The sequence below is a fragment of the Leuresthes tenuis genome, unplaced genomic scaffold (assembly GCF_036924035.1).
Source record: "Leuresthes tenuis unplaced genomic scaffold, fLeuTen1.0.hap1 SCAF_6, whole genome shotgun sequence".
Taxonomy (NCBI): Eukaryota; Metazoa; Chordata; class Actinopteri; order Atheriniformes; family Atherinopsidae; genus Leuresthes; species Leuresthes tenuis.
The window spans coordinates 33,497,716-33,522,845 of NW_027325360.1; the positions used below are offsets into that span (position 1 = coordinate 33,497,716).

At 39.6% G+C, this 25,130-nt stretch overlaps 1 protein-coding gene across 1 annotated transcript in view; it reads right to left on the bottom strand.

Moving 5' to 3' along the window:
- arid3c (AT rich interactive domain 3C (BRIGHT-like)) overlaps positions 1-25,130 on the bottom strand; it is a 96,911-nt gene that overhangs the window by 10,774 nt on the left and 61,007 nt on the right. The window contains 1 exon segment of the mRNA XM_072387049.1: positions 9,758-9,941. Coding sequence (XP_072243150.1) covers positions 9,758-9,941 — 184 coding nt within the window.

Sequence of the window (25,130 nt, forward strand, 5' to 3'; positions counted from 1 at the left end):
AACAGATTGAATCATGAAGAACAGAGAGTTCTAAAATGATGGAATGAGAGTCTGGCGGAGTGTCTTTGGAAATGGCAGGAGAGGAAGATGAGATGGAAGAATGTAGTAGAAAGATACATTTTGCGTTTTAAACTCTGCTGCTGCAGCTTCCTCACCTATTTTTGATCACCAAAAGGAGCCAGCGTTCAGCTTGTCAACCTTTTTGTCAATCTTTGGTGAATTTAAGTTCACCTCATCAGAGTTGGTCAGCAACCAAAACCAAGTCCACCCTTGGAAAATTTTGTCATTATTTGCGGTGAATTCTGACACACCACCCGTTCGTCTTCAAGCTACCAGAAGCCTGGTATGCGGTGGGTGTTCTTAAGGTTCATGTCTTTGGTCATATCATTTATATATATATATATATATATATATATATATATATATATATTAAATTAACCGGTTTTTGTGTATGTGTACTTTACGTACGTGTGAGTCCAACAAAACGAGAATTCACAAGTAGCGAATATATGAGACTGGAATTTATTAATTATCCATTTAACATACCAGAATCATAAGATTAACTAGCTTATTCAGATAGTGAGAACTTTCGGATAAATCCTTATATCTTATCACATCATGCTACGTGTGTCGGCTACATATATTTTTGGCTACATGACACAAATGCAGAAAATCACTTGTTGTCATTTACAAGAGAAAATTAATTTCTGTGTGTCAAGAAGTATTATGAGATGTATCAGACTATATCAGACAGTGAATCGTCTTAAAATGTAGAATTGTGTTGAATCTTTTTTTTTAAAGGGGAGAGACACACCCTTATTTCCAAAATATTCCCCTTACCAACTCGTCACATACTGATGCTTGGTAAAGGGCCTGACCCCTTTGATCTTATGTAAAATCTACATAAATTATAACACTACCAACTACATCCAAATGTGTGTTTATTCTATGAGGTCATGTGTAGGAAACTTACTTTATATCATTCATTATCGTCATTATAGTCACTTTAATGACTGTGATTTTTACTTGCAGTGGAAACATATGTTTGACATTTGGTTATGAGGATTAGAAATGGACAGAAATATGACTTTAGAAACCTAAGGTGTAGAAACATGATCTTGAAACAGATATTCAGTGTCTGTACATACAAAAGACGGTTTCAGATTAAGTGAGAATACACTATGATATCCAAACTGATGTGTGACATCAACTTTGCATTCTCTAGTCACTTATTTCTTCCTAATTGTTTTTTTGCCTTCCTGATCCTAACTGTGACTTCTTAGAAAATGGGCAGTAACGTTTCTAACGTAACGCGTTACTGTAATCCGATAACTTTTTTCAAGTAACAAGTAAAGTACGGATTACAATTGCAAAAACAATAATTAGATTACTGTTACTTTCCAGTAAGCAGGCTACGTTACTGCATTACTAAACCGTGATTTTGTTTGTGAGAGTGTCTCATGACAATCAGGTAGCGTCCACAACGGACTCCGATGACGATGCTGCGGGGTGGAGGGGTATTCATTAGCACAGCATGGTCATGCTGTGCTAATGAATACCAAAAGGGTACAAGGGACTTGGTCTTCACAACGAGCAAGATCAGTTCAATATCAGTGGTTCAAAGATTTTAACTGGCTGACATTGTGTGAAGCATTGTAACGTCGCTGCTGTGCCTGGGGATCAGGAAAAACATTGAGCCTGCTTACCATTCACGATTTTCAAAACTAGAAAAATGCTATATTTAAGGAGCATAGCAGCAGCAAACATCACAGAGAGTGTGTGGCTCAATTTCAGGTGTTTGTGTCGCAGCAGCCCTGCATGGACACATAACTGGATACACAGTTAAAAGCGAACCAGAGGATCAACAGATAGATGCTAATAAAACTACTAACTTCTCTGAGCTATTTTGACTGGTCAAGGTTTAGCCACAGACGGTAACAACCGTAACCTGTACAAGCTGATGCAGCTGAGATATGAGGACTGTCCGGTGACTTACGAAGAAGAATTACATGTGTCATGACATTCTTAATGAGATGATCCACCTGACTTCACTTGATGTTTTACGAAAAGTTTTGTTACCTATTCGGGATGAATACTATGCGATGCTCGCTGAAACCAGAGAGATTGCTAACAAAGAACAGCTTGTTACTGTACTTCGCTGGGTGTATGATGCATACACTTTCTGTGAAATTTTTGTGGGTCTTTTTGATTTGCCAAAAACGGATGCACACACAATTTTCACTGTGCTAAATGACAGTGTGAGACGGTGCAATATATTGCTGAAAATAACAGCAACATTTTGTCACTTTTAGCTTCAAACCAAGTTTAAAAAAATGGTGTGAATTTTTAAGTCACTTTTTTTGCACATTTACAACAATATTTGTCAACTTAGAGGTATTTTAAATATGTAAATCCCAATGTTAAATGTTACACTTAAATCTAAATGCTAAATCTAAACCATAGAGGGCAGGCTTACGACGGTGCTGCCAACATGTCAGGTCACTTGAAGGGAGTCGCTGCGAGCTTTAAGGGCACAATCCTGCAGCTATATTTATGCATTGTTTGGCACACTGCCTAAACTTATGCCTCCAAGACGCTGCGAAAAAATGCAGTGATTTGAGATGCATTGGATATTGTGCATGATGTGACACACCTGATTTAGCAATCCCCCAAACAAAACCATGCATTTCAGTCACTAAAAAACTAAATGAAACCTGACACAGAAAACCTGCGAACCCTTTGTCCAACACGATGGACAGTGAGAACTTGCACTTCAAAGTCAGTTATTGACAACTACTCTGTGCTCGCCACTGCGATGGAAGAGTTTCCAGAAGAATCCCATGATGAATGCGGTCGGAAAGCTGAAGGCATTTTGGCCATGCTTGAAAAATTCAGCACCTATTCCGGTATGTGCCTCGCTTATCTGGTTATCTATACAACCGAACAGCTGTCCAAGACATTACAAGCCACCAACACAGTGCTACAAGACGCACAGAGTGCAGTCGCTGTAACGCAAGCTTTTATTCAGCGACAGATGGTCAGATGAAGCATTTGACAGCTTCTTCAGGTCAGTGATTGATGCCCAGGCAACGCAAGCTCCCTAAACGGCTTGGTGGCGGGGATACCAAGCACACATTTGCAAGCCTATCAGAGTATTACAGAAAACAATACTTTGAGGTGTTGGACTTGCTGAATAATGAACTGAGTCATCGTTTTGATCAGTGACTTCGGGGTTGTGATGGACACGGAAAAGCTGCTTGTTGCAGCTTCTGCCAAACAGGTGACACTCCCGTCTTCACGTCCTGATACTTTTTTACTTTGACAGTCTGCGTGCACAGTTGAGCATGTTGCCAGACACCATAAAGACATCAGTGATTCAAACGAAGTCTGAAAAAACATCAGTAAGGCTTATAAGTGAAGCAACAAATGCTGTCCCTGTGACCAAAGAACTAAAGTCAGAAGTGCACAAACCAAAACTGTTTTTCATGATCTCAGTCACAGCATCAGCTGAAAGATCTTTCTTGACACTTCGCCGGATCAAAACATACCTGCCTTCAACTATGACATAGAGAAGGCTTAATGACTTGATGTGCAGCAACATACACCGGGATGTTTTGGCACAAGTGGACATGACTGCGGTTGCCAAGGAATTCATCCAGCAAAATGAGCGACGCATTTCATAACCTACGTTATTTTCTGTAGTATGACTGCAGTAGGCATAGGCCTGTGGTGTTGCTTACTTTTCATATAACTGCGCTGTTGGGTGTGTGTGTGTGTGCACATGTGACTCTGCACATCAGTCTGATATGAGTGTTGACTTGTGATGATAATGAGTATGATGTTGTTTTAGATTCAAGGCATCAAGATGAGTTTTTGTTGTGGTTGTGGACTGGACTGGATGTACTTTGTTGTTTGCTATAGTTTCATCTGTGCACGTAGATAGACTTGGCCTGTTGTGTGCGAATGTTAGAGTGGGATCAAAGGGGTTAATCTGAGCAGGCATGTGTGTGTGTTCATCATGCGTGTACTGTAGATGTGACTGTGTGGTGTCGGTATAAAAAAGTACTCCGCGACGTTATTTAATACATCAGTAGGCCTAATATTGCCTGTTTCGATGCACATGCACCCCCTCCATGTGACTTGAAATTATGGCCCAGCCCCCTCCCCTTGTTCAAATGCATTCCACGGGCCATGCTTGGAAGTACCAACATTACTTTGAGTTTGAATCGGTAAAAAGTGTCAAAAACAGTAGCGTCCTCTGGACGCTCTGTGTGGGAAGACATTTTTTTTATCTACAGTGAAAAATTCCACCTCAAATCTGAGCAAGCACCGAGCAAGCCGGCACAGGAATGTGAAACTGTCAGGAACGATGGAGAAGGTAGGACCCAGATGCAGTTCTTTTAAGTTCAAAAAGGTTTATTCCAATAAATGCAAAACAGGTAGCAAGGGAAAAAACAAAGGGCGTGGCAGAGCCGGATTCAAAAATACTTGACACGTTGATAAACAAAACAAGACTGTGGCTATGGAACAAGACTATGAAAAAACGAGACAAGACTACGGTTAACAAACAAACATAACTGTGGCAAGACTATGACTATGATTGAATTAACAAGGCTATGAGGCAGGAAACCAGACTTAACTTCTGTGATCATGACATGAAGGGTTGATGAGGATTCTGCAGTGACTGAAAGTAAACCAGGAGACTAAATACTGTGGAGGGAGTGATCAGTGAATGAAGTGCAGCTGATGACAATGAAGCAGGTGACATGAGTGAAACTAGGTGGCAGTGGAAAAACATGGCAAGAACATAACCTGAAAACATGAAGAAACTGAAAACAAGGCTATTAAAACATAAACTGTGACAGAGAAAACATAAACTGCGACAGAAACTCATTGAGAAACCGTCGGATCGCCCCCACTGACATGACCGCTGCGGCTACTACATCAAATTCCACCGGGCAAACCTCCAACAGCCACCTCCTGCTAAACAGGTAAAAATAGACTTAAGAGCGACAGGACTTAGTGCCACTGAGCTGAAGAAGCTAGTCGCTGCTTATATTGTCAAGGACATATTGCCCATGTAGACCATGTAGAATCATTCTGACACATCGTAGAAAAAATACCGACCAAAAGCGGTGTCAAGCTACCACAGAGGAAGTCATTTGCAGGATACCTTGAGAGAGAATACGACTTAATGGTTATTATGACAATTCTATAAGATGGAATACGCAGAAAGAATAGAATTAGGCTGAAAGGTCTAATGCTTTATAGCATACTCTGGTTGTGCATCATGTTTTTGAGAAGTAACCAAGTAAAGTAATCAGTAAAGTAACTGGATAACTTTCTTGGAGAAGTAATCAGCAACTACTTACTATTTCCAAGTAACTTGACCAACACTGCTCTTCTAACATACTGAAAAAGTCATGAATGTTCGTACTCAACACTGAACTGTTGAAAATGTGATATTTTATGGGACTTGAACATAAATGAATGGTTTGTTATGAACAAACCCCACCTTAACAAATAATCTGACTGCCTTTAAATAGGGTAGGCACAGTTTGAATATGTACAATACTGAATTACAAAGCATTTCATTTTTTTTTTGGCTGTAGCCATGGGGTGGCTGTGAAATGTCCTGTATTGCCTTACAACAGGAAGTGCGTTAAATGATTGTCTGATGATTATCTGCCTACATAATTCTGCCCTTCCCTCATCAGTGCCAAATGTAGTACCCCCTACATTCCTACAAGCAAAAGATTGTGACAAGTTTTACAAAGTGACATAACCTCTGATGATCTCCTGAACATTTCCTTTGTTGATCATCCATCTATTTTCTATACACAATTAATCCAGCTCAAGGTTTACGGGGGTCTGGATTGGGTGAGAGGCAGGGTACATCCTGGACAGGTCATCAGTCCATCAGAGACAAACAACCATCCACACTCACACTCAATCCTAGGGTCAATTTAGAGTCACCAATTATTTAAGAGTAAGATTAATCAGGATAAGGACAGCGACAGGAAGAAGTTGGAGTATCAGCTGTAGCAGAGGGACAAAGGTGGAGTCTGGAGAGGACTAAAAACAATATCTGGCCTCAGATGACAAGACTCTCAGGCCACAGGATCTCAGGAGTGGGTGAATGCACTGAATCTGGGTAGATTCGTCAATCACCTGTTCCTCCCCCTGCTCATTTTCCACTGCTGAAACTTCCTTTTTCAACCCATTTAGTCCATTTCCCCACCCCCACCTCCTCCATCATCTCCCAGACACAGACACCCCTTGCTGCTTCTCCTCACACACCCACCCCCCAGCTTCACCACCAAACACCCCCCTGCTCCAACCTGTTTGTAACAACAACCCTGGTGAGACAGAAGTTCAAGGTGAGAAAGGCTACAGGCCCTGATGGAATTTGTCCCAGGCTTCTCAAGCTGTGTGGGAGCACATCTTCAACATAAGATTGGTGAGAGTGCCACAACTCTGTGGAAAACATTCCTGCATGACTCTGGTGCCAAAGACGCCACAGCCCAAGGACTTCAATAACTACAGGCCCGTGGAGTGATATCACACCGGATGAAGACATTGGAGCAGCTAGTTCTTGCCCATCTACGCCTCCTTGTGAGAGAGTAGACGTATCCATTGGAGTTTGCCTACGAGCCTGGCAGCACACTTTGGATTCAATGTAACTAAAAGATGGTTAAAGAAGAAAACTGTAGTTTCAAAGAAACTAGTGGATGAAGGGTTGCTTACTTGGTCTGGTTCAACATGCCTGTCAGCTTCTACTGATAGAATTGCTGATGACCAATTGAAGCCTGTTGTGTTGATGGGGGTGGGGAGGGACCTGTTGCTGATCTTCAACAACAGGTTGGGAACAGTGATGCACCACCTTCTTTTAGTTATCCCTCTCTTATGGTTTAAAGGAGGAGACTTTGATCAAGGTACATCTGGCACAACTGCAATGTTAGGGTCAGGATCAAACCCAAGCCCTTCAGACAGATTTTGAGCATTGTAAAGTGGAGCTGGGGGCAGAAACAGAAAGTTTTTAAACTTAGGGAGCTGGAGCTTTAGCTGCACAGTGAAAAGGAAATCAGATTGTGTTGGCTAGAATTACAAGCACAAATTTCTGTAAGTTCTTCGCTGCCTCATATTAATAGTATTGTAAATGGTTCAGCTGTTCCTAATGCTCCTCTTTCATCAGATTCCACTACAAGTACTTTTACTCATACTGCACTATTATACTGCACCCCTCTTTTCCACTTTTGATGTGAGTAAACACATTGTGTTGGTACCTCCATTTTGTGAATTAGAAGTTGATGCTGTTTGAGCGTGTGGGTGCTTCATTGCATTGGCCAAAAGAGGTTTGGCCTCTCCTACTTCAGTGTAAATTGGTAGGAAAGGCTCAAGAAATCTGTTTAACTTGTGTTTAGAAGATAGCTTAAAATACGATGTTGTGGAAATGGCTATTTTTGCAGCATATGAGCTTGTTCCATAAGCATATAGGCACCACTTGTGTAGTCACAAGAAAATGCCAGAGCAAATCTTTTGCAGAGAAAAGACAAGACTTTTGATAAGTGGTGTGCTGAAAGTATTGCAACTGGTGGTATTGGAAGAATTAAAAGTTCAGTTTTGTCTATTTGAATGAGCAAAAAGTTTAAATGTTGAAGGTAGCTGCTACAGCTGATGAATTTGTCTTGACCCACAAGAAGGTTTTTGTGAATAAATTTTATGCCTCTGCAAAATATTTTCCTCATAAGAAAGATTTTCCATTTAAGCCTTTTTACCTCTAAATTAGTGATTAGGTTTTTCACAGTGGAAGTACAGCCCTCTTTTCAAATTAAAGGGGTCCAGTTTATAATGGTGACTGAAACTGGTCCAAATCCCTGAGAGAAAGCGTAAGACTAATCTGCGTAATCTTATCATGCTTAAGACTTTTTACGTTAGGATACATGGACCTGGAACCTTGACTGTGGCTAGAATCTGTTTTGTCAAGCGCCTCATCAGAGATAGTGTTGGGGTCAGATGAAGATGATCTGGAGCTACGTAATGCAATCTGTGTGCTAGGTTATTAAGTTCAGAGAGGCTGTTGAATCTATCCACAACTCCCTCTCACTTGTCTTGTGCACAAAGGTCAGACATTGACGCTCTTATTAAGGCTCATCTGATTCTCTTTGGGGACATTCCCTCACAGACTATGGTGGTGAGTGAGAGGAGGCTGAAAGAGCTTCACCTTCTGAATGACAGTCTGAAATTACTGACCAGCTCCTTTAGTGACAGGCTCTTTCACCCTAAGTGTATGAAGGAGAGGTATCAGACTGTACAATCAGCTCTGCTTCCAGTAGATCACACACATCCCACTTGTACGTGTGCGTGTATATATACATACACAATATATGCATACACTTGTATGTATGTATATATTGAATGTACTCTACCTGGAGTTTTGATCACATAAATGTTTCAATATGTGTTATGAATCAAAATTGGACAATCCACAGCTGCTAAAGTGCAGTGCGTCGTAGTTGTCATTGGCACATCCATTGCATCCTGGCAAACTTTGTTCCTTTGGCCATGAAAGGAAAAGTTTCTGTAACAGACACATACATGGTTCAGTGCTGCCCAAACTTAGTGTGCTGTACAGATACTTTGGAACAAAATGACTCGTATATCTTGTGTCTGTTGTGGCACATTTTCTAAAGTGCTGACACTGATGCTGTAATCATCATGTGGTTTCTTTGCACAACATCCAAATAGGTTTCAGGCTAGAGGATGCCTGCCAGCATGTCAGCAGTAAAACTCCTGTGAGGGCCTGTTTATGCTGCTTGCAGCTTTTACTTGAATTTGCATCCATCATTGTCATTTAGAAAAGACGAAGCATGGCTCATCTGTTTCACAATGTGTTCGGTGTCTTTCAGTGTAAAAGTGAGATTACATTAAATTAAATATACTATATAACTGAAACTAATTTAATTGCAGTGGTTCTACTGGGTTGTGGGTGTGTGAACTTATCTCATGCTGTAATATTGTGTTAAGATAACTGAAAAATCTATTTCCAACAAATTCTGTAAAAGTCAAAGTTGCATATGTTTAAGGGGGAAGTTTCTAGGTTGACGTTTGTGCTGTAGAACCATTGAATGAATTTAATGTGTACTTGTCTGTGGTCATTTTTTTCCCGAAGAAAAGAGTACAACAGCAAAGCAAAAAAATGTCTTCATGAGTAGAAATCATTTTGCTAGAAGTAACAGTTTGTTTGATTAAGATTAAATTAATCTTTTGAGAAAACAAAAAATTAAATATATATTCGCCAAAGGACTCTTTATGTCAAAGACATGAATTTCTTTGTGTGTTTCAAATATTTGAGGTTAAAACATTTTGAACACTTTGTTGATAAATATTCAGCTACGTAATAATGAGTCATTACAGTGGGATTGTTAAGGAAAGGACTATTCAATTCACTGCAATCTAACAAGGCTGTGAGTTCAGATTAATGCCAGGCCAGCTAGAATACCTGTATTACTATGAATCACAGCAGGTTCTGGCTGATTCAGACTACTCACATGATGCTGCTGCAGAAAATACAGACTACACTTACCTGTCTGTAATAAAATGAGCCCTCTACAGGCATTTTAAGAAAAGAACAGCAGGAGCCTGATCCAACTCTTATTATTTACAATAAAAACAAATGAATATCTCGTTCTTGTGGTGTCATAACAGTTGACTGGCCTGGTGTTCAGGGAGCAGTGCAAGTGAAATTTATACTTACTGTGTTCGAAGAGTGAAAGCTGCACTGGTAATAGAGGTAGGGAGGTTAAGGCCTTTGGTAATCTCACGCCATATCTTTTTATTGATGACTTCCACTAAGCCACCTTTTTCAGTGACGAGCTTGTAGAGCATGTAGAGATCCAACACCTGCTTGGCCATGATAGGAATCCGATTCACTGGAGTCCCTGCAGAAAGCAAACACAATATCCACAATCAATTCCATTAACTTTGGTTCCTCCCATCAATATGCTCCTGCATCTTCTTACAAGGCCAATTTATCTTTAGCCAGTCAAATGTTTGACATCTCTGAAGCTCAAAATATAACTTAAAGAATATCACCAATGTCTTATCAATGTATCCCCTGGATATGAATTATTATTTCTGTGACGTACTGAAAGAGCCTTTGTGTGAATATTTATAATGACAAATTACTTTGATCTAATTTGGTTACATGCAACTAAATACATCTATCAGGCATGGATTGCATACATTACATTTCCCAATATATTAAATACTGAGAAAGGAGCAGAATTCTAGATAGATTTGCCATGAGTAGTTTAATACTCTCAAAATAAAAAATCCCACCTTATTTGCTAAGTCAAGAGGCTCCGATAATTTCCATTTGCAATTTAATGCCGCACATAAAAGGAGGACAGCTAAGTCTTTGTGACAATTCCAAAGTAGTTGACCCTGAGATAATTAACCTGCGTTTTGCTGACAGAGTTCCATTGTGACTATTGGATTTACCATAATAGCAATCAATAACTGCAGAAATATAGTGCAAACAACATTGGTGGGGCTCTTACAGTAAATGGGAAGAAAGCGCTGAAGAATTGTCTGGGGTGGTAAAGCCACATCAATTAAGGTCAGTAATTACGGCTTCATTTTACCGTGATGGCAAGTGAACGAATAAGACATTATTAAACAAGAGACTGATGCGCCCCTCTCCCCACAAGACAATACCACCAATACTGTGAAGCTGCAGTATATCAACATGAAAAAACACTGTATCTTTGTCTTCGTATAACTCAAAGGAAGACAATTTCTAGCACGATGCAATGGTGATGCAATGGTTACAACACTTGCAGCTGCTATGATCTGGGTTTGAACTTGCTGGTCAGCATGAACCTTTTCATCGTATTCACTTGACGTTCTCAGCAACCTGTCGCTGTTCCCCTTTAGTAATTCTAAAATACTAAACAGAGGGGGCTCAGACCATCATAATTGTTTTCTTGTTTTAACACTGGACTTCTACACAAACATTTAGAAAAATTGCCTCATTACAGGAATATTGGTAGCAAAACAGAGGTCCTTCTCAGTGTTTGTTGGAGTCAGAAAAACAACCAAAAGAGACACTGGAGAAAGTAAAAAATCCAATGTATCCGGAAAAAGACATCGTACAGCTTTTATACACTATCGGACCTCATCAGAAAGTCCAAGCCCTCTTCTTGTCTTCTTGACCCCCCTCCTCACAGTCCTGGTCAAATCCTGCCTCCCCTCTCTGCTCCCCCTTATATCAGCCATTATCCACTCCTCACTGTCCACTGGAATTGTTCCCGCTATTTTCAAGTCTGCAGCTGTCAGTCCCATCCTGAAAAAATCTGGTTCATACCCCAACGATTTCAATAACTACCGCCTCATTTCTCACCTTCCTTTCATTTCCAAAATCCTAGAAAAAAATGTTGCTTCCCAGCTCACTAATAACAGCCTTTACAAACAATTCCAGTCCGGTTTCCATCCCCGCCACAGCACAGAAACAGCCCTCATATAAAGATCACCAACAACCTCGTCATGGCAGCTGACTCCGGTTTCATTCCCATCCTCATCCTCCTTGATCTGAGCGCAGCCTTTGACACCATTTCTCACCCCATCCTTCTCAATAGACTCTCCTCCTCAGGCATCACCAACACCCCCCTGCACTGGTTTCACTCCTACCCCACAGGCTGCACTCAGTTCATACAGCTCAAGTCCTTCTCCTCTCAGCCCTCCCCCGTTATTTCAGGTGTTCCCCAAGGTTCTGTCCTGGGACCCCTCATCTTCATCATCTACCTCCTCCCACTTGGCAATATCTTCAGGAAATTTGGTATTAATTTCCACTGCTTCGCGGATGACACCCAGCTCTATCTGTCCAGTAAACCTGACGCCACTCTCCCTCCCTCCTCCCTCACCCACTGCCTCTGAGCTTAAATCCTGGTTCACCTCAAACTTCGTTAAACTCAACAGTGATAAGATTAACTCCTCCTTGTTGGTACCAAATCCACCCTATCCAAAGTTGACAGTTTCTCCCTCACCATAAAAAGCTCCACAGTGTCCCCCTCCCCCCAGGTTGAGTCTGGGTGTCATCCTCGACAGCACACTTTCTTTCCACTCCCACATAATGTTATTTATTATTTATGTAGGGGTTTCTGTAGGAATTTCAGTGTGAAAGCTGCATATTTCCATTTTCGTAACATTAATCGTCTCCGACCCTCACTCACTCCTCACACCACTGCTATCCTGGTCCACAGCCTCATCACCTCATCACCTGCATCAATTATTGTAACTCACTCCTTTTCGGTGCCCCTCACAAATCCCGTCCAAAACTCTGCAGCCTGCATCATTACCAGAACCCCCTCCTTTCACCATATCACCCCCGTCCTCCAGCAGCTTCACTGGCTCCCGGTCAAATTCAGAATTACATTCAAAATCCTTCTCCGCACATTCAAGGCCATCCACAACCTCGCCCCCCCATATTTGCCTGATCTCCTATCTATTGTCATCCCGTCTCGCTCCCTCTGGTCTTCCTCCTCCCTCCACCTCTTTGTGCCTTCTGCCCGTCTCAGCACCATGGGGAGTAGAGCTTTCAGTTGCACTGCTCCCCAACTCAAGCTCCCCTTGATGCCCGTCAAGTGCTTATTTATTTATTTTTGCTACAATAATTAACATGAAATAGTGTTGAACCGGACCGGAGGACAGGGAAAGAGGAAGAGAAAAGAAAAAGAAACGGAACAGAAATAGAAAGATACAAACAATGAAAAACCAGACAACCAGCTGCTACACCTGTAAAAACAAAACAGAACAACAATCCACGGCCTCTGTGGGGAATCCAGCCTTACCGCCACCAGGAGCACCTGAAAGCAGACAAGCAGAGAACAAACAAACACACAAACAAACAAAAACAAGCACAAGTAGCAGCAATCACATACAACACAACTGTGGATAGATGACCTGAAACCACAGGATAACACATCAACTGCTTAGCGAGCATGCTACTGGGCTAATGAATGCGTGTGTGTGCATAAACATGCAATACACATGGCAGGTCCCACATGATAACCGTGTTTAGTTATGAGTGTATAAGTGTATAGGACCACAATCCACAGGTCCCCTCACCCGGAACCCGGGAAGCCCACCGCAGGGACAATCACGCATCCACCCAGAAGACTGCAGAGGAAGCCCCCGACCCAGCAGAACAACTCTTTCTCCTGGCCCCTCCCGCCCCAGGCAGCAACCAGGCAACAGGGGTGTATTCTCCCTCTAGCCTCATTGCCCTTTTTAACTTGTATTATCTTATTTATTGTATTTTTTTAATGTGTTGTAAAGTATCCTTGGGTGTTAAGAAAGGTGCTTTTAAAAATAAAATGTATTATTATTATTATCATTAAACAAAATTTTTTGTTAGGCTCAGCCTTTTCTTAAAGAAAAAAAACTCTCTTCTGCCCAGCAACAATCAGATCACATCCAGTACTTCTCCCCTTCGGCCAACATCTCAAATTCCTTCTGTTTGAGGTCATGGTGTCATGTGTGTTCTCTGGCTGGACCAAACCAGTTCCAACCTGTACCAGGCAGATCTAAAATGTTCTCAGATTTGTTTCTCACCATTGTTTTTGGGCAAAAACCCACTGCATTTTAAAAAAAAAGTTCACTTCTTGTGTGTTAGTATATATTTTCATAATTCATTCAGAGTAATACATTTTCATACATGTGTTATTTAAATGCAGTGCTTTACTTTATAATAACAATAAAATGAATAACTTCAGAATGTTATGCAGTGATTTAGACTAATATAGAGTACACATAATCTCTAATGAGATGAGTACACACTAAAATGGGATATCTGGTTATCTATTCTTCAATACCTAACATGGATAAAGCCTACCATGACAAATTTGATCTCAAGAGAAAGTGTTAATTTCCATTAAAAAGTTATCACACTCTTTTTGTGAGTGAGTACAAAGGAATGCTATAAAAAAGGAAATCCAGGTTTTCACGGGCTGAAATTCTACTATAAGGTGCAAGGTCACTGCCAACACAGTAATCAACTTTCAAACATCATCACAGACTTGGAAATTTTCATATCGACCTGGGAAGGTGATGTGTCAATTCTAGAAATGTTTTTATGGTGCGTCTGGCCTTCTGTCTTGCAAAGGGCAGTGTGACCAACCGACTGCTCCATCAGACTCTTATGTAATGTGGCACAGGGTCAGATCAGTTCAGTTAATGAAGTGTGTGGCTCAAAACAACCATTAGCACCATTAGCACTGTGGCCCATCAAGAGTATATGATGGGGAAAAATAGCAAATCTACTCTCCCAACAGTATAGCTAATACACAATGAAGTGTGCATTATAAAGTATTCACTTGCCTATTTATCTGAAGTAATCGTTTTGCAGTTGATTTGATATTACTCATCATGACTATAACATTATTTTAATTTTGTATTTACTCAGCATCTTATGTTGTGCATGTGAAGAAAAAAATCCCTGAGGTACAATAGCAGTGAAGATGTTTTGAATTAGTCCTCCAGTATTGTAAAGTATTCACTCAAGTTCTAACCATTTCAAACGACTGATCATTTTAAAGTAACTCTGGCTTATAACTGAGCCAAACAAGGCATGACGTTGGTTTGTAAAAGGAAGAAAATAAAAGTGTTGTCCATGTTATATATGATATGATAAATAAGATAAACAAAATAGAAATGATTTGGAACTGAACTGATATGTGATTCTTCAGTTTATGTCTACAGCTTGTCTTTATTATCATTGATTAAACTTGTATCCCAGCTCATATATAGAACTACTGTTTTGTTGAAGACATAGTAGCACAGCAAACAGAGACTGAGGTAATAAATAAAAGCCTCAGCCTTTGTCTGACAAACTATGAGGAGACACAAGCCTCTTAAAACAAGATTTATGTGTTTTCAATACTGAGGGTGATGCATTTGTCCCTCTGATTCCCTGAAAGAGATATAAAGAATAAAAGAGCCAGAATAGAGACTTTTTGTCAGCACCAACTTTCTCATCTGGCCATGTGTCATTATGACAGTGAGCAAATAGTTTTCTTCAGTTAATTCCTCAGCTGCTAAAAAAGGAGGACTTTGTAATTAGAACATTGTGGAGCATCAGGACCTCTATTAGTGCAGCAATCATCTTTATGCTTGGCTTCATCGCTGAGGCGTTCACTTTGCACCTCCAAGCCGATAATGGGATGAGAATTTCTCCTGCTTGTGGGCTCTTTTAACCCTTGAAATGAACGATTAATGCAGGGACACAGGAAAAATCAGCTGTTTATCTACTTCTGTTCAGCTCCCTACATGAAGACAAGGAACAGGTTGGAACGAACAGACTCTTAAACATCACCAATGTCTGAACAGTCGGGGAGAGAAAAAAGAGGGTTTAAGTATCCAAAATGATTCTAACTGACTATACTTGATCAAGTAATCAGCCCAACATTGAGATCCTAATACTGCACAGAGTACCGTAAATTCCGGACTATAAGCCGCTACTTTTTTCCCAGGCTTTGAGCACCGCGGCTTATAATACAGTGCGGCTAATATGTTTGTTTTTTTCGATAAATCCAACACTTACACTACTAAATTATTGTAAATCGGTCTTTTGTACTCACCCTCAACATGGAAAACAAATGAAGAAATGCATATGATGCAGCTTTTAAATTAAAAGCGATTAATGTGGCTGTTGAAGAAGGAAAGCGACAACGAAGAGACTGAAGTGAGAGACGAAGTTCTGAGGCTGTTCAAGTCGGACACTGAAAAAGATGACTTTGATGGTTTTAGTGCGCAGGAGGAAAATGAAGAAGGCGATCAATGACTTTTCCAGGTAGGCTACTTTTTTTATTTTACCAGCCATGTTACAGGCACTGTTAAAAAAAAAGAAAAAAGCATTTACGCTATGTATTAGTGCGTTACCAATAGGTATTTAAGTTAAATCCTCAAGTGTAACATCTTTCTGTGTAAATATCTCATATTACAATGCTAATACCCGAGGTTTATAATCCGGTGCGGCCTATACAAGTACAAAATGGATTTTCTTTTTAAAATTAGAGGGTACGGCTTATGCTCAGGTGCGCTCTATAGTCCGGAATTTACGGTAGATCCTCCTCATGCCTTCAAAACAGCTGTGAGTAGTCAGGATGTGGACAAAGACCACCTGAAGGTGTCCTAGGGTGTCTAATGTACCTGCATGTTAGCGGCAGATCCTTTGAGCCCTATGGGTTGTGGGGTGAGTACTTTGTGAATTAGGCTTCCTTCTCACAGATGCCATCAGATTGATGGCTTTGAAGTTTGGGGGCTGAGGCATGTTGTTTGAGCCCTTCCAAAGCAGTTTTGGAATCGTTAAAGTATTCAGACCAGAGTCAATGGTCTTCCCAGAGTCAGTGGACACTTTTGCCAGTTCCTCTCCCAGAGCCACCAGACTTCCTCCTACCCAGATTTGTGTCAGCATCGTACTTTATTTGATTGTTCTGCTCACCCTTTTTGCTTGGTAGTTCTTTAGACCCCCACCACCTACCAAACTACACTTGTAGTAGTTGCCTGGGTGACAACTGTCAATATTTTTTGAGTTTTTCATTTAGTTTTTCTTATTATCAGTCTTTCTGTACAACCCAGTATGGCCAGTATGGCCAGGGAAACTAGAAAGTGGCAATAGACCATACTGAATTGGCTTAAGGAAAATACATTTTTAACATTTTTATTAATATAATAACAATGGCTAAAAGTGAAACTGAAAACTGGGGCGACAAATTGGATATCAACATCCAAATCAGGTTGGTCTAATTTAAAAAGTTCAACAAAGACTGCTGCTTACCCTGTCCTAAAAACAATCATGTAACACTCCTGCTCAAAGTGACTCCAATCACAGGTGGACTAAATTTCACTCACTCACTATGTAATTCTTGCTATATAGAGAACTCTCAAGAGACAGGGGCAGACAGCTGCTGATGCATTTCAGATACTACTTATATACTGCATAGCTTCATAAGTATGTGCAGAATATCCACATATTGCATAAACAAACACCGGCAGAAAGCATACACACTAAATCTAAAAATTAGGGAAATCAAATGGAAGGTGGAAACTGTTAGCAGCAGTAAGATTAACTCTTAAACAGTCTATTCTTTTTCCACATAATCTTAAGCAATTAGCTGAGCAACAAAAGTTGACTTATTTGAAAAAAAAACTGCTGATTGTAGGTCTAAGAGATAATGATCAATTAATGGCCACATCCCTGAGGCAACAGTAAATCATCCTGAGTATTTATCAACACACAAAGGAAGCCATCAAAGCCATTGTCTGCTCTGCATCTGATGGAGTCTCTCAAGGAAGATTGCATGTCTTTGTTTTCATGACTGAAACACCTGCACAGAAGTGTAGGTTTGATTGAAGGTCTTAAATCACAGGACCAGAATCAGGAATGCCTCAGTTAGATGACTGACAACCATCTCCAATCTTATCTCCTATAAAAAAAAATGTGGTTCAGACTAACCATGCTGCCAGATAACACCATGTTACCCAGTAATTCTTTCTCCAACCATTCTAGAAAACCATGTGTGTGGGGCACTTTCCTGTTTTAAGGCCTTAGTTTAAATACCTTATTTTGAAAAAGTCACAGCCTCAAAACCACTTTTAATTCCCATCATATAGTCCTGGGGTATGAGCTGTTCCTTATGACTCAAACACAAAAATTGCGGGGATCCCAGGTTGTTGTTGCTGTGTAGCAACAACCCCCCTGATTAGTGTGAGCTGCCAGTCAGCTGTGTATGATGGCTGAAGACGTATAACGCGACAAACCACAAAAAAGAAAAGTAAGTTATATTTGGATACAGAACAAAAAAGAGAGAAAAAATAATGCAGATGGAAGGAAACACTGTCTTGGAATGTGTTTATAACCAGCCATGACAGTTAGCATTAGTGAAATAAACACCCTCTGCTCTATTTGCAAAGCTGAAGAACCCTGTGGTTGAACTCATCAGTCTGTTTGATCAATATGTAATGTAGAAAGTGAACAGTATTGTCCTTTAAATTGATCAGCTTTTGGAACATTCTTCTCTGCATAATCAGCTCTGAGGGCTCCAAAGAAGTCCCCAGCACAGGGCCAACCTTCTCTGGTTCTGATGCTGTTGCCACAACAGATACTGAAAAGCAGATTGTACTCTCCACCACAGACCTATGGAAGATATGAAACATATTGGTGCAGACCTTATACAACCTAAGTTTCCTTAAGAAGTGCGGTCTGTTATGTCCTTTCTTGAAGACAGCCTCAGTGTTGTATTTCCAGTTCAGTCTATTGTCCTGCTAAACTCCGAGGTATCTGTTTTCCGCAACCACCTCCACCTCTTTTCCAAGACTGGAGGAAGCAGGTAGATGATAGCATCTTCAACACCAACCCAGGATGATAAGCCGACTGAAGTGGATCCCGAAAGGTTGCTTATTTGGTCGAGCCAATAACAGCCTCTCCAGGTTCAGAACTGTCATGACATGGAATATTAGGGCAAGTGGTCTGTAGTCACTGAGGACAGATTTTTAGGTACATGAACAAGGCAGGATGTCTTCCACAGCACTGTAACTTTGTCCTGACACAGACTAAGGTTGAAGAGGTGCTGTAGCATCCCACATAGCAGTCCTGCACAGGTCTCCAGGACCCTGCGGCTAACATCCTCTAACCCTGACATTCTTCATCAGCATCGAGGGAAGATGTAGCCTGTGCTTCTTTAACCTGTTTGTCCCTCGACATCCATCCATTTTCAGGCCTCTGAATGAGAATATTTCATAAGAGAATGGAGAAATATATGTTGTTGTTTTTTTATTTCAGTTTACTACTCAAAGTAAACTTTGAATCGGACCATTGCATCTCTGACAAGATATTTAAAGTTCCCATCATCCCCAGTGGCTGCAATTACAGACTAAGTCTGCCCCACATTCCACCCCACACGGGTAAAAAACAGAGCTCAGTGTGAGAAAGAGAGAATTGTAGATTAAAAGAATTATGAATTGTAACAAAGAATAACCAAAAGAATTTTGTGTTTTTCTTCTTGGTTGTTTGGCACCTGTCTTTGTTGCTTGTGCTTCATGATCTTTGTTCTTATTGCATATTCTAGTCTTCGTTGCTGTATCTTGCTGGATCTTATAGTACTTAGTAAACAAAGTGATTTTTCGTCTAACCTGTCAGCACGATTTTGATAATTTTTATATATATATTAGAAGAAAATAGAAGTTTATTTCATGAGATTTTTTTTTTGTTGTTGTTGCATTTTACCGACAAGTAATGCAATCCCAAAGCACTCAAAATGCTCTCCAATACATTTATTTTGACATGCCGTCTCATGAGATCAGGCTGAACACCCGATTTGACTGTTATCAGTCTATTCAATGGACATTATCAGCACACATCAGTCCCATTTATATGGGGTAGTAGGGGCCTACTAAACCTCAGGAGGCTGTTATCGACCATTCCTATCAGTGGGCCATTATTTCAGTGAGCCAGTAAGGGGGGCCTGTTATCAGGCATGTGCTTTTTTTTTTGTTTTTCAACTTTATTGACAAAAAGTGTATCTCTCATAATATATTCATCATAAATATATTATTTGATCATGTTGTAGGTTTTGAATCGTATTGGAGTAAAAATGTGTTTACAGATTATACGTATATATTTTGTGCATAGCTATATATAGTGTAATTATTATGTATATATATTGTAATTATTAGTTTGGCTGAACTACATATTTGACATATTTATGAGTCTTTTTGCGACCCTATAAACAATCCTTCTTTGCAAACTGGAAGTAAAACGAGTATGGTGTTGATTCTTTATGATGTTACATGGTGCGGCTCTAAAAGTATCTGAAATAAACTTATTTAATTTTTCTTTGTATTGATCATCTAGATGAAGTGTAATTACTAGTTCGGCCGTAATGGATATTTAATATATTTAGTAGATGTATGTTTTCACAACACTACTTTGCAAAACTGAAGACGCTGCTAACCCAAAAACCACATTTCTACAACAACAGTTAGAATATCTAACATAAACCAACATCTTTATATTTTTTTAAACATCAATCATATAGATGAAATGTAATTACTAATTCAGCTGCACTAGATATTTGATATATTCAGTAGATATGTTTTTAAAACCCTACTTTGCAAACTTGAAAGAACTACAAATATTTGTTGTATTTGTATCAGATACAATACACAGCACAAGGAAATTGGTCGTATTTCTTATAATTTGGAGTGGTAAACACTAAGTTGAGAGTACAAGGAGAGATTTAAAGGGGTGGAAAACATGATCAGATTTTAAATATGGAATTTGTGAAATTGGTAAAAATGAATTTTTTACCATATTTGATAGCGCCCCCACTTGGTGGCCATACCCATATGGGTATAGTCACATAGCTAAAGTCAAGAGCTCTCGATAACAGTTGGTCCCATATCTGTAGCCTCTTCTGTTAATGATTAAAAAACCTTCCAAATTGCACAGAGGTCAATATTTCAAGGCAGGACTGATTTATAATCTTCACACCGACATATGTTACTCACCAGGTCTTTTCAAAAATGTCTTTCATTTTGTCCTACAACAAAGTTTCATTTTCATCTCTGTTTGGTGTCAGCCTCTTTCAGGTGTAGTTTCTAAGACCATTTGATTGTCTAGCCTGGATGAAATCAAGTCTTTGGATTTTCTTTCAGAAAGAACCTTCAAGGTATTGATGATTTTCAAAATCATGTCCTCCCAGGCTGAGCAGCCTGACCAAACTTCCAGTCACGTAAACCCGACCAATTAAATATTAAAATCAAATTCTATCCTGTTGCCTGTTTTTCCATTTTGTATTTTTGATCTGAGCCTAAAAGTGAAATATAAAAACCAGGCATTTCTTCATTTTTGGTGTTATAATGAAAAACAAAATAACCAGTCAATTTTTCACGATTTGATTTTTGATTGGCGATTGAAAATGGAAAGAACAAATGATACCCTGATTTTTTCCGATTCCAAGTTGTCATCTAGAAACATGCTGTCGGAAATCAAATAACAGCTTATTTTTTGTTTTCTGTTTTTCATTTTGAAAATAAAAAACGAAAGACGAATCATGTCCCGTTTCTCTTTTTATTATTGGTCATCAGGAAACGGCTTGTTTCACGATTTAGTTTTTTCAATATCAAAAGGAAAATGGGCTGTCATATACACGGACCCTCTCGACAGTGAGTGCTGCTCTGGGGCTTCAGTAAGTGAGCTCGTCAGTAGCTTCAAAGCTAAAATGTTAAATGTTATGGATACTATTGCTCCCATTAAGGTGAAGGTTATCTCTGGAAGGAAGAAGTCTCCATGGCGAAATTCCACACTGGTGAAAAATGGGAAAAGAGAGTGTCGGAAAGCTGAGCGCAGATGGAGAAAAACAAATCTCCAGGTTCATTATGACATCAATAAAGAGAAACTTCACTCTTATAATTTACAACTAATGAATGCAAGGAAGTCCTACTTCTCTGACATCATCACCAAAAACAGTCATAATGCTCGGGCCTTATTTGCTACAGTTGACAGGCTAACAAATTCTCCTGTATCAGTGGAAACTGAACTCCATTCCACCATAGCCTGCAATGACTTTGCCAAATTCTTCATAGACAAAGTCCAAAATATTAGACAAGCAGTTGGTACATCAGCAGCAGGTTCAGCATATGTACTGTGTCCACCAAAAACCGGTTTAAACACCATGACACTGTTTCAACCCATTAACAGTAAAGACCTGGAGGACATCTTAAGTCAGTCCTCCTCTTGCTGTTTAGACATCCTGCCAACAGGTTTTTTCAAAGGGGTCTCAAAGATTTTGGAGTCAGACCTGTTACTGATTGTGAACTCAGGTGTGTTTCCAGAGCCACTAAAAACTGCTGTAATTAAACCTCTGCTGAAAAAGGACAATCTTGACAAGACGCAAATTAACAACTACAGGCCCATCTCAAATCTCCCATTCTTAAGTAAGATCTTGAAAAAGCAGTTTTTCAACAGCTTAATTACTTTTTAACACAAAATAACTGCTATGATACCTTCCAGTCAGGCTTTAGACAGCACCACAGCACTGAGACTGCTCTGAACAAAGTGTTTAATGACATATGTCTGAATTCTGATGGTGGAAAAATGTCAGTCTTAGTTTTACTGGATCTCAGTGCTGCTTTTGATACAGTTGACCACAATATATTACTCAAATGACTGGAGAACTCGACGGGTCTCTCCGGAACTGTACTAAACTGGTTCAAAACATACTTAGAGAACAGGAAGTACTTTGTGTCAATAGGTAACTTTACATCTGAGCAGACAAGAATCACATGTGGAGTTCCCCAAGGTTCCATCCTGGGACCTCTTCTGTTTAACATCGACTTGCTCCCACTGGCACATATTATAAAGAACAACAAAATAAATTACCATAGCTATGCAGATGACACGCAGATATATATTACAATGTCACCAGGAGACCGAGGCCTTGTATAGGCCCTTGGTAAATGCATTAAGGAGCTTAATGACTGGATGTGCGACAACTTTCTCCAGCTAAACAAAAACAAAACTGAGGTAATTGTTTTTGGAACCTAAGAGAAATGATTACAGGTCACCACAGAGCTTCAGTCTATACACCTAAAATCTACCAACCAGGCCAGAAATCTTGGTGTAGTGATGGACTCAGACCTAAATTTGGAAAAACACATTAAGGCAATAACAAAGTCATAGAACAAAAAAAGACCATAGAAAAAAAAGTCAGATATTTATGTTAATTCCTCCAGCAGTCTTCCAAACCAGTGTTTTTAAAAAAAAAATTATTATTAACCTTTATTTATACCGGTAAAATCTCATTGAGACCCAGGGTCTCATTTACAAGAGAGACAAGCAAAACACAAAGTTACAGACTAACTCAACGTACAAAACACACATAATACATGTGTCTCCTATGCTCCAAAAATGTAGCATTAATTAAAAGTAGCCCCGTATGAGCAATCTACCCGACTCATTACAGAGTCAATTACAGATCAGCACCGTGCAAATGAATGCTCACGAAAGATATCGTGGATTTTGGGGCAACATAAAAAAAAACGTTTAGTGATGGGACGGTTGTGAAGGAGTGCTTAAATACCTTTAATGAGACATTAAATGAAGGGGGAGGGAGACGAGATGCAGTCGCTTACCAATCAGAAATTCGGTGGTTCGACTCCGGCTTCCCAGGGCCACGTGTCTTGTTTGGCAAGACACTGAACCCCACGTTGCCTACCGATGCAGCCATTGGTGTGTGAATGTGGTTGGAAGGACTGTGTAGCTTAAATTTATGAGGAAAAAAAGGGTTATTCGAGTTTGCGCTTTTTTAAATTTCTCTGACAATACTATTTAATTGACAAAATCAGTGCTAATTACCTCTACAAGGGAAGTTATGTGGTTGCTTCATCTTGTGTGTAGGGTTGTTACACTTTGTTACAATTACTCAAAGTAATATTGATGGATTGGCAGGAAGCAAGAAGTAAGGTAAGTCCCAACTAAGAAGTGATTTGTTTTTTTATTTGATGAATGTACATTGTATGTTTGAATTTAGACTAACATGTTGCTTATGGCCAGATTGCCACATGGTCAGACAAGTTGAAGGCAAAAATGAAAAAAAGGAATCAAATAAAAATAAGAATAGTGAAAAAAAGTTAGTTAGAAAGTTAAATAAAATTAAAATAACAAAAATTATTAACATTAATTGAAAAATTTATAATATTTTCCCACAGCTATTGGAAATCCAGACTCCATAGTCTTGTGTGTATAGTTTGAAAAATATTTAGATATCATTTTTTCCAGCTGCATATCTACTCAGGGCAGTGTTTAATGTTGATGAAGGGCACTACATTAGTGGCAGTCGATTGCAGGAGCTCTGATCATATTGTGTCTTCCGTTTTATCTTCTTAAGATAACGTCTGTTATGATACCGTAGCAGTGGGAGTGATGTTTGAGCAGATGATTTGTGGTGCTTTTTAAAGCTCAATGTTCAGACTACCACTTCAAATACCACTGATAAGATGTTCAAGATTTAAGTCAGAAGCAAAATAGACAACAGGGCGTTCCTCTAACTTAGAAGAGTATCAATGAGTCTGGAAACATAGTCTAATACCATAAAATAAAGCCGTTTGTAACTACTTAGATAGAAGAGAATAAGAACAATCCCAGATTTCTTTTCAGCACTGTCGCCAGACTGACAAGGAGTCTGAGCTCCAAAAAAAGAGCCATCTATGGACATTTTACATAAAGAAGTCAAACACTTCAACAATTCCCTCTCAGCAAACACTTGGTGACAGCGGAAAATCATATATGAAACACTGATATGACAATTTAAACACCTGCAAAAAAATGTGTTTAGAGATTTGAGATAGTTTGTATCATGTTATTCTGGATTTCAAGCAATAACAAAATGTTGTTGTTTTTTTCTTAACTTTTATACTATTTTGTCTGACCAGGACCCATTCTGGATATTAATTTTATGCCATACACAACAAGTTGATATTTCCAATGGTATTTAATACAACGGCATGATAAGTTATCCAATAATTTTCTGTGCAGACAGAAAAACTAACTATATGATCAAATCAGAGCATAGGGCTCTGGGCAAAAATGTGTAATGCTTGACATCTATATCACATTTTGACAGTCCAGCAAGTGACTTCAGGGAACCTAACATATTAGATGGTCAATGGACTGCATTTACATAGTGCTTTTCTGTTCTTGTTGACTACTAAAAGTGTTATTACACCGCAAAACACATTCACTCATTTACACACACACTCATACAGCATGTCTTAATCTTTAGTGTAACAGGCTACGCAGTCCACAATGGGACTGGATAGTGTAGTGGTATGATTGCCACCTTTTGTGTGGGAGATCTGGGTTCAAATCTCCTGCATGAAAGGTGCTGTCTCCAGTAGGGGTCCTTAGGCAAGACCACCTTACCCTCTCTGCCTATCTGTAAGTCACTTTGGATAAAAGTGTCTGCTAAATGCATAAACACAAACAATGACAATGCATCAGAGTGGGGTTCACAGTCTTTACCAAGGATGCTTAGGCATTTGGACTGGAGACAAAGGGAAATAAACGACAG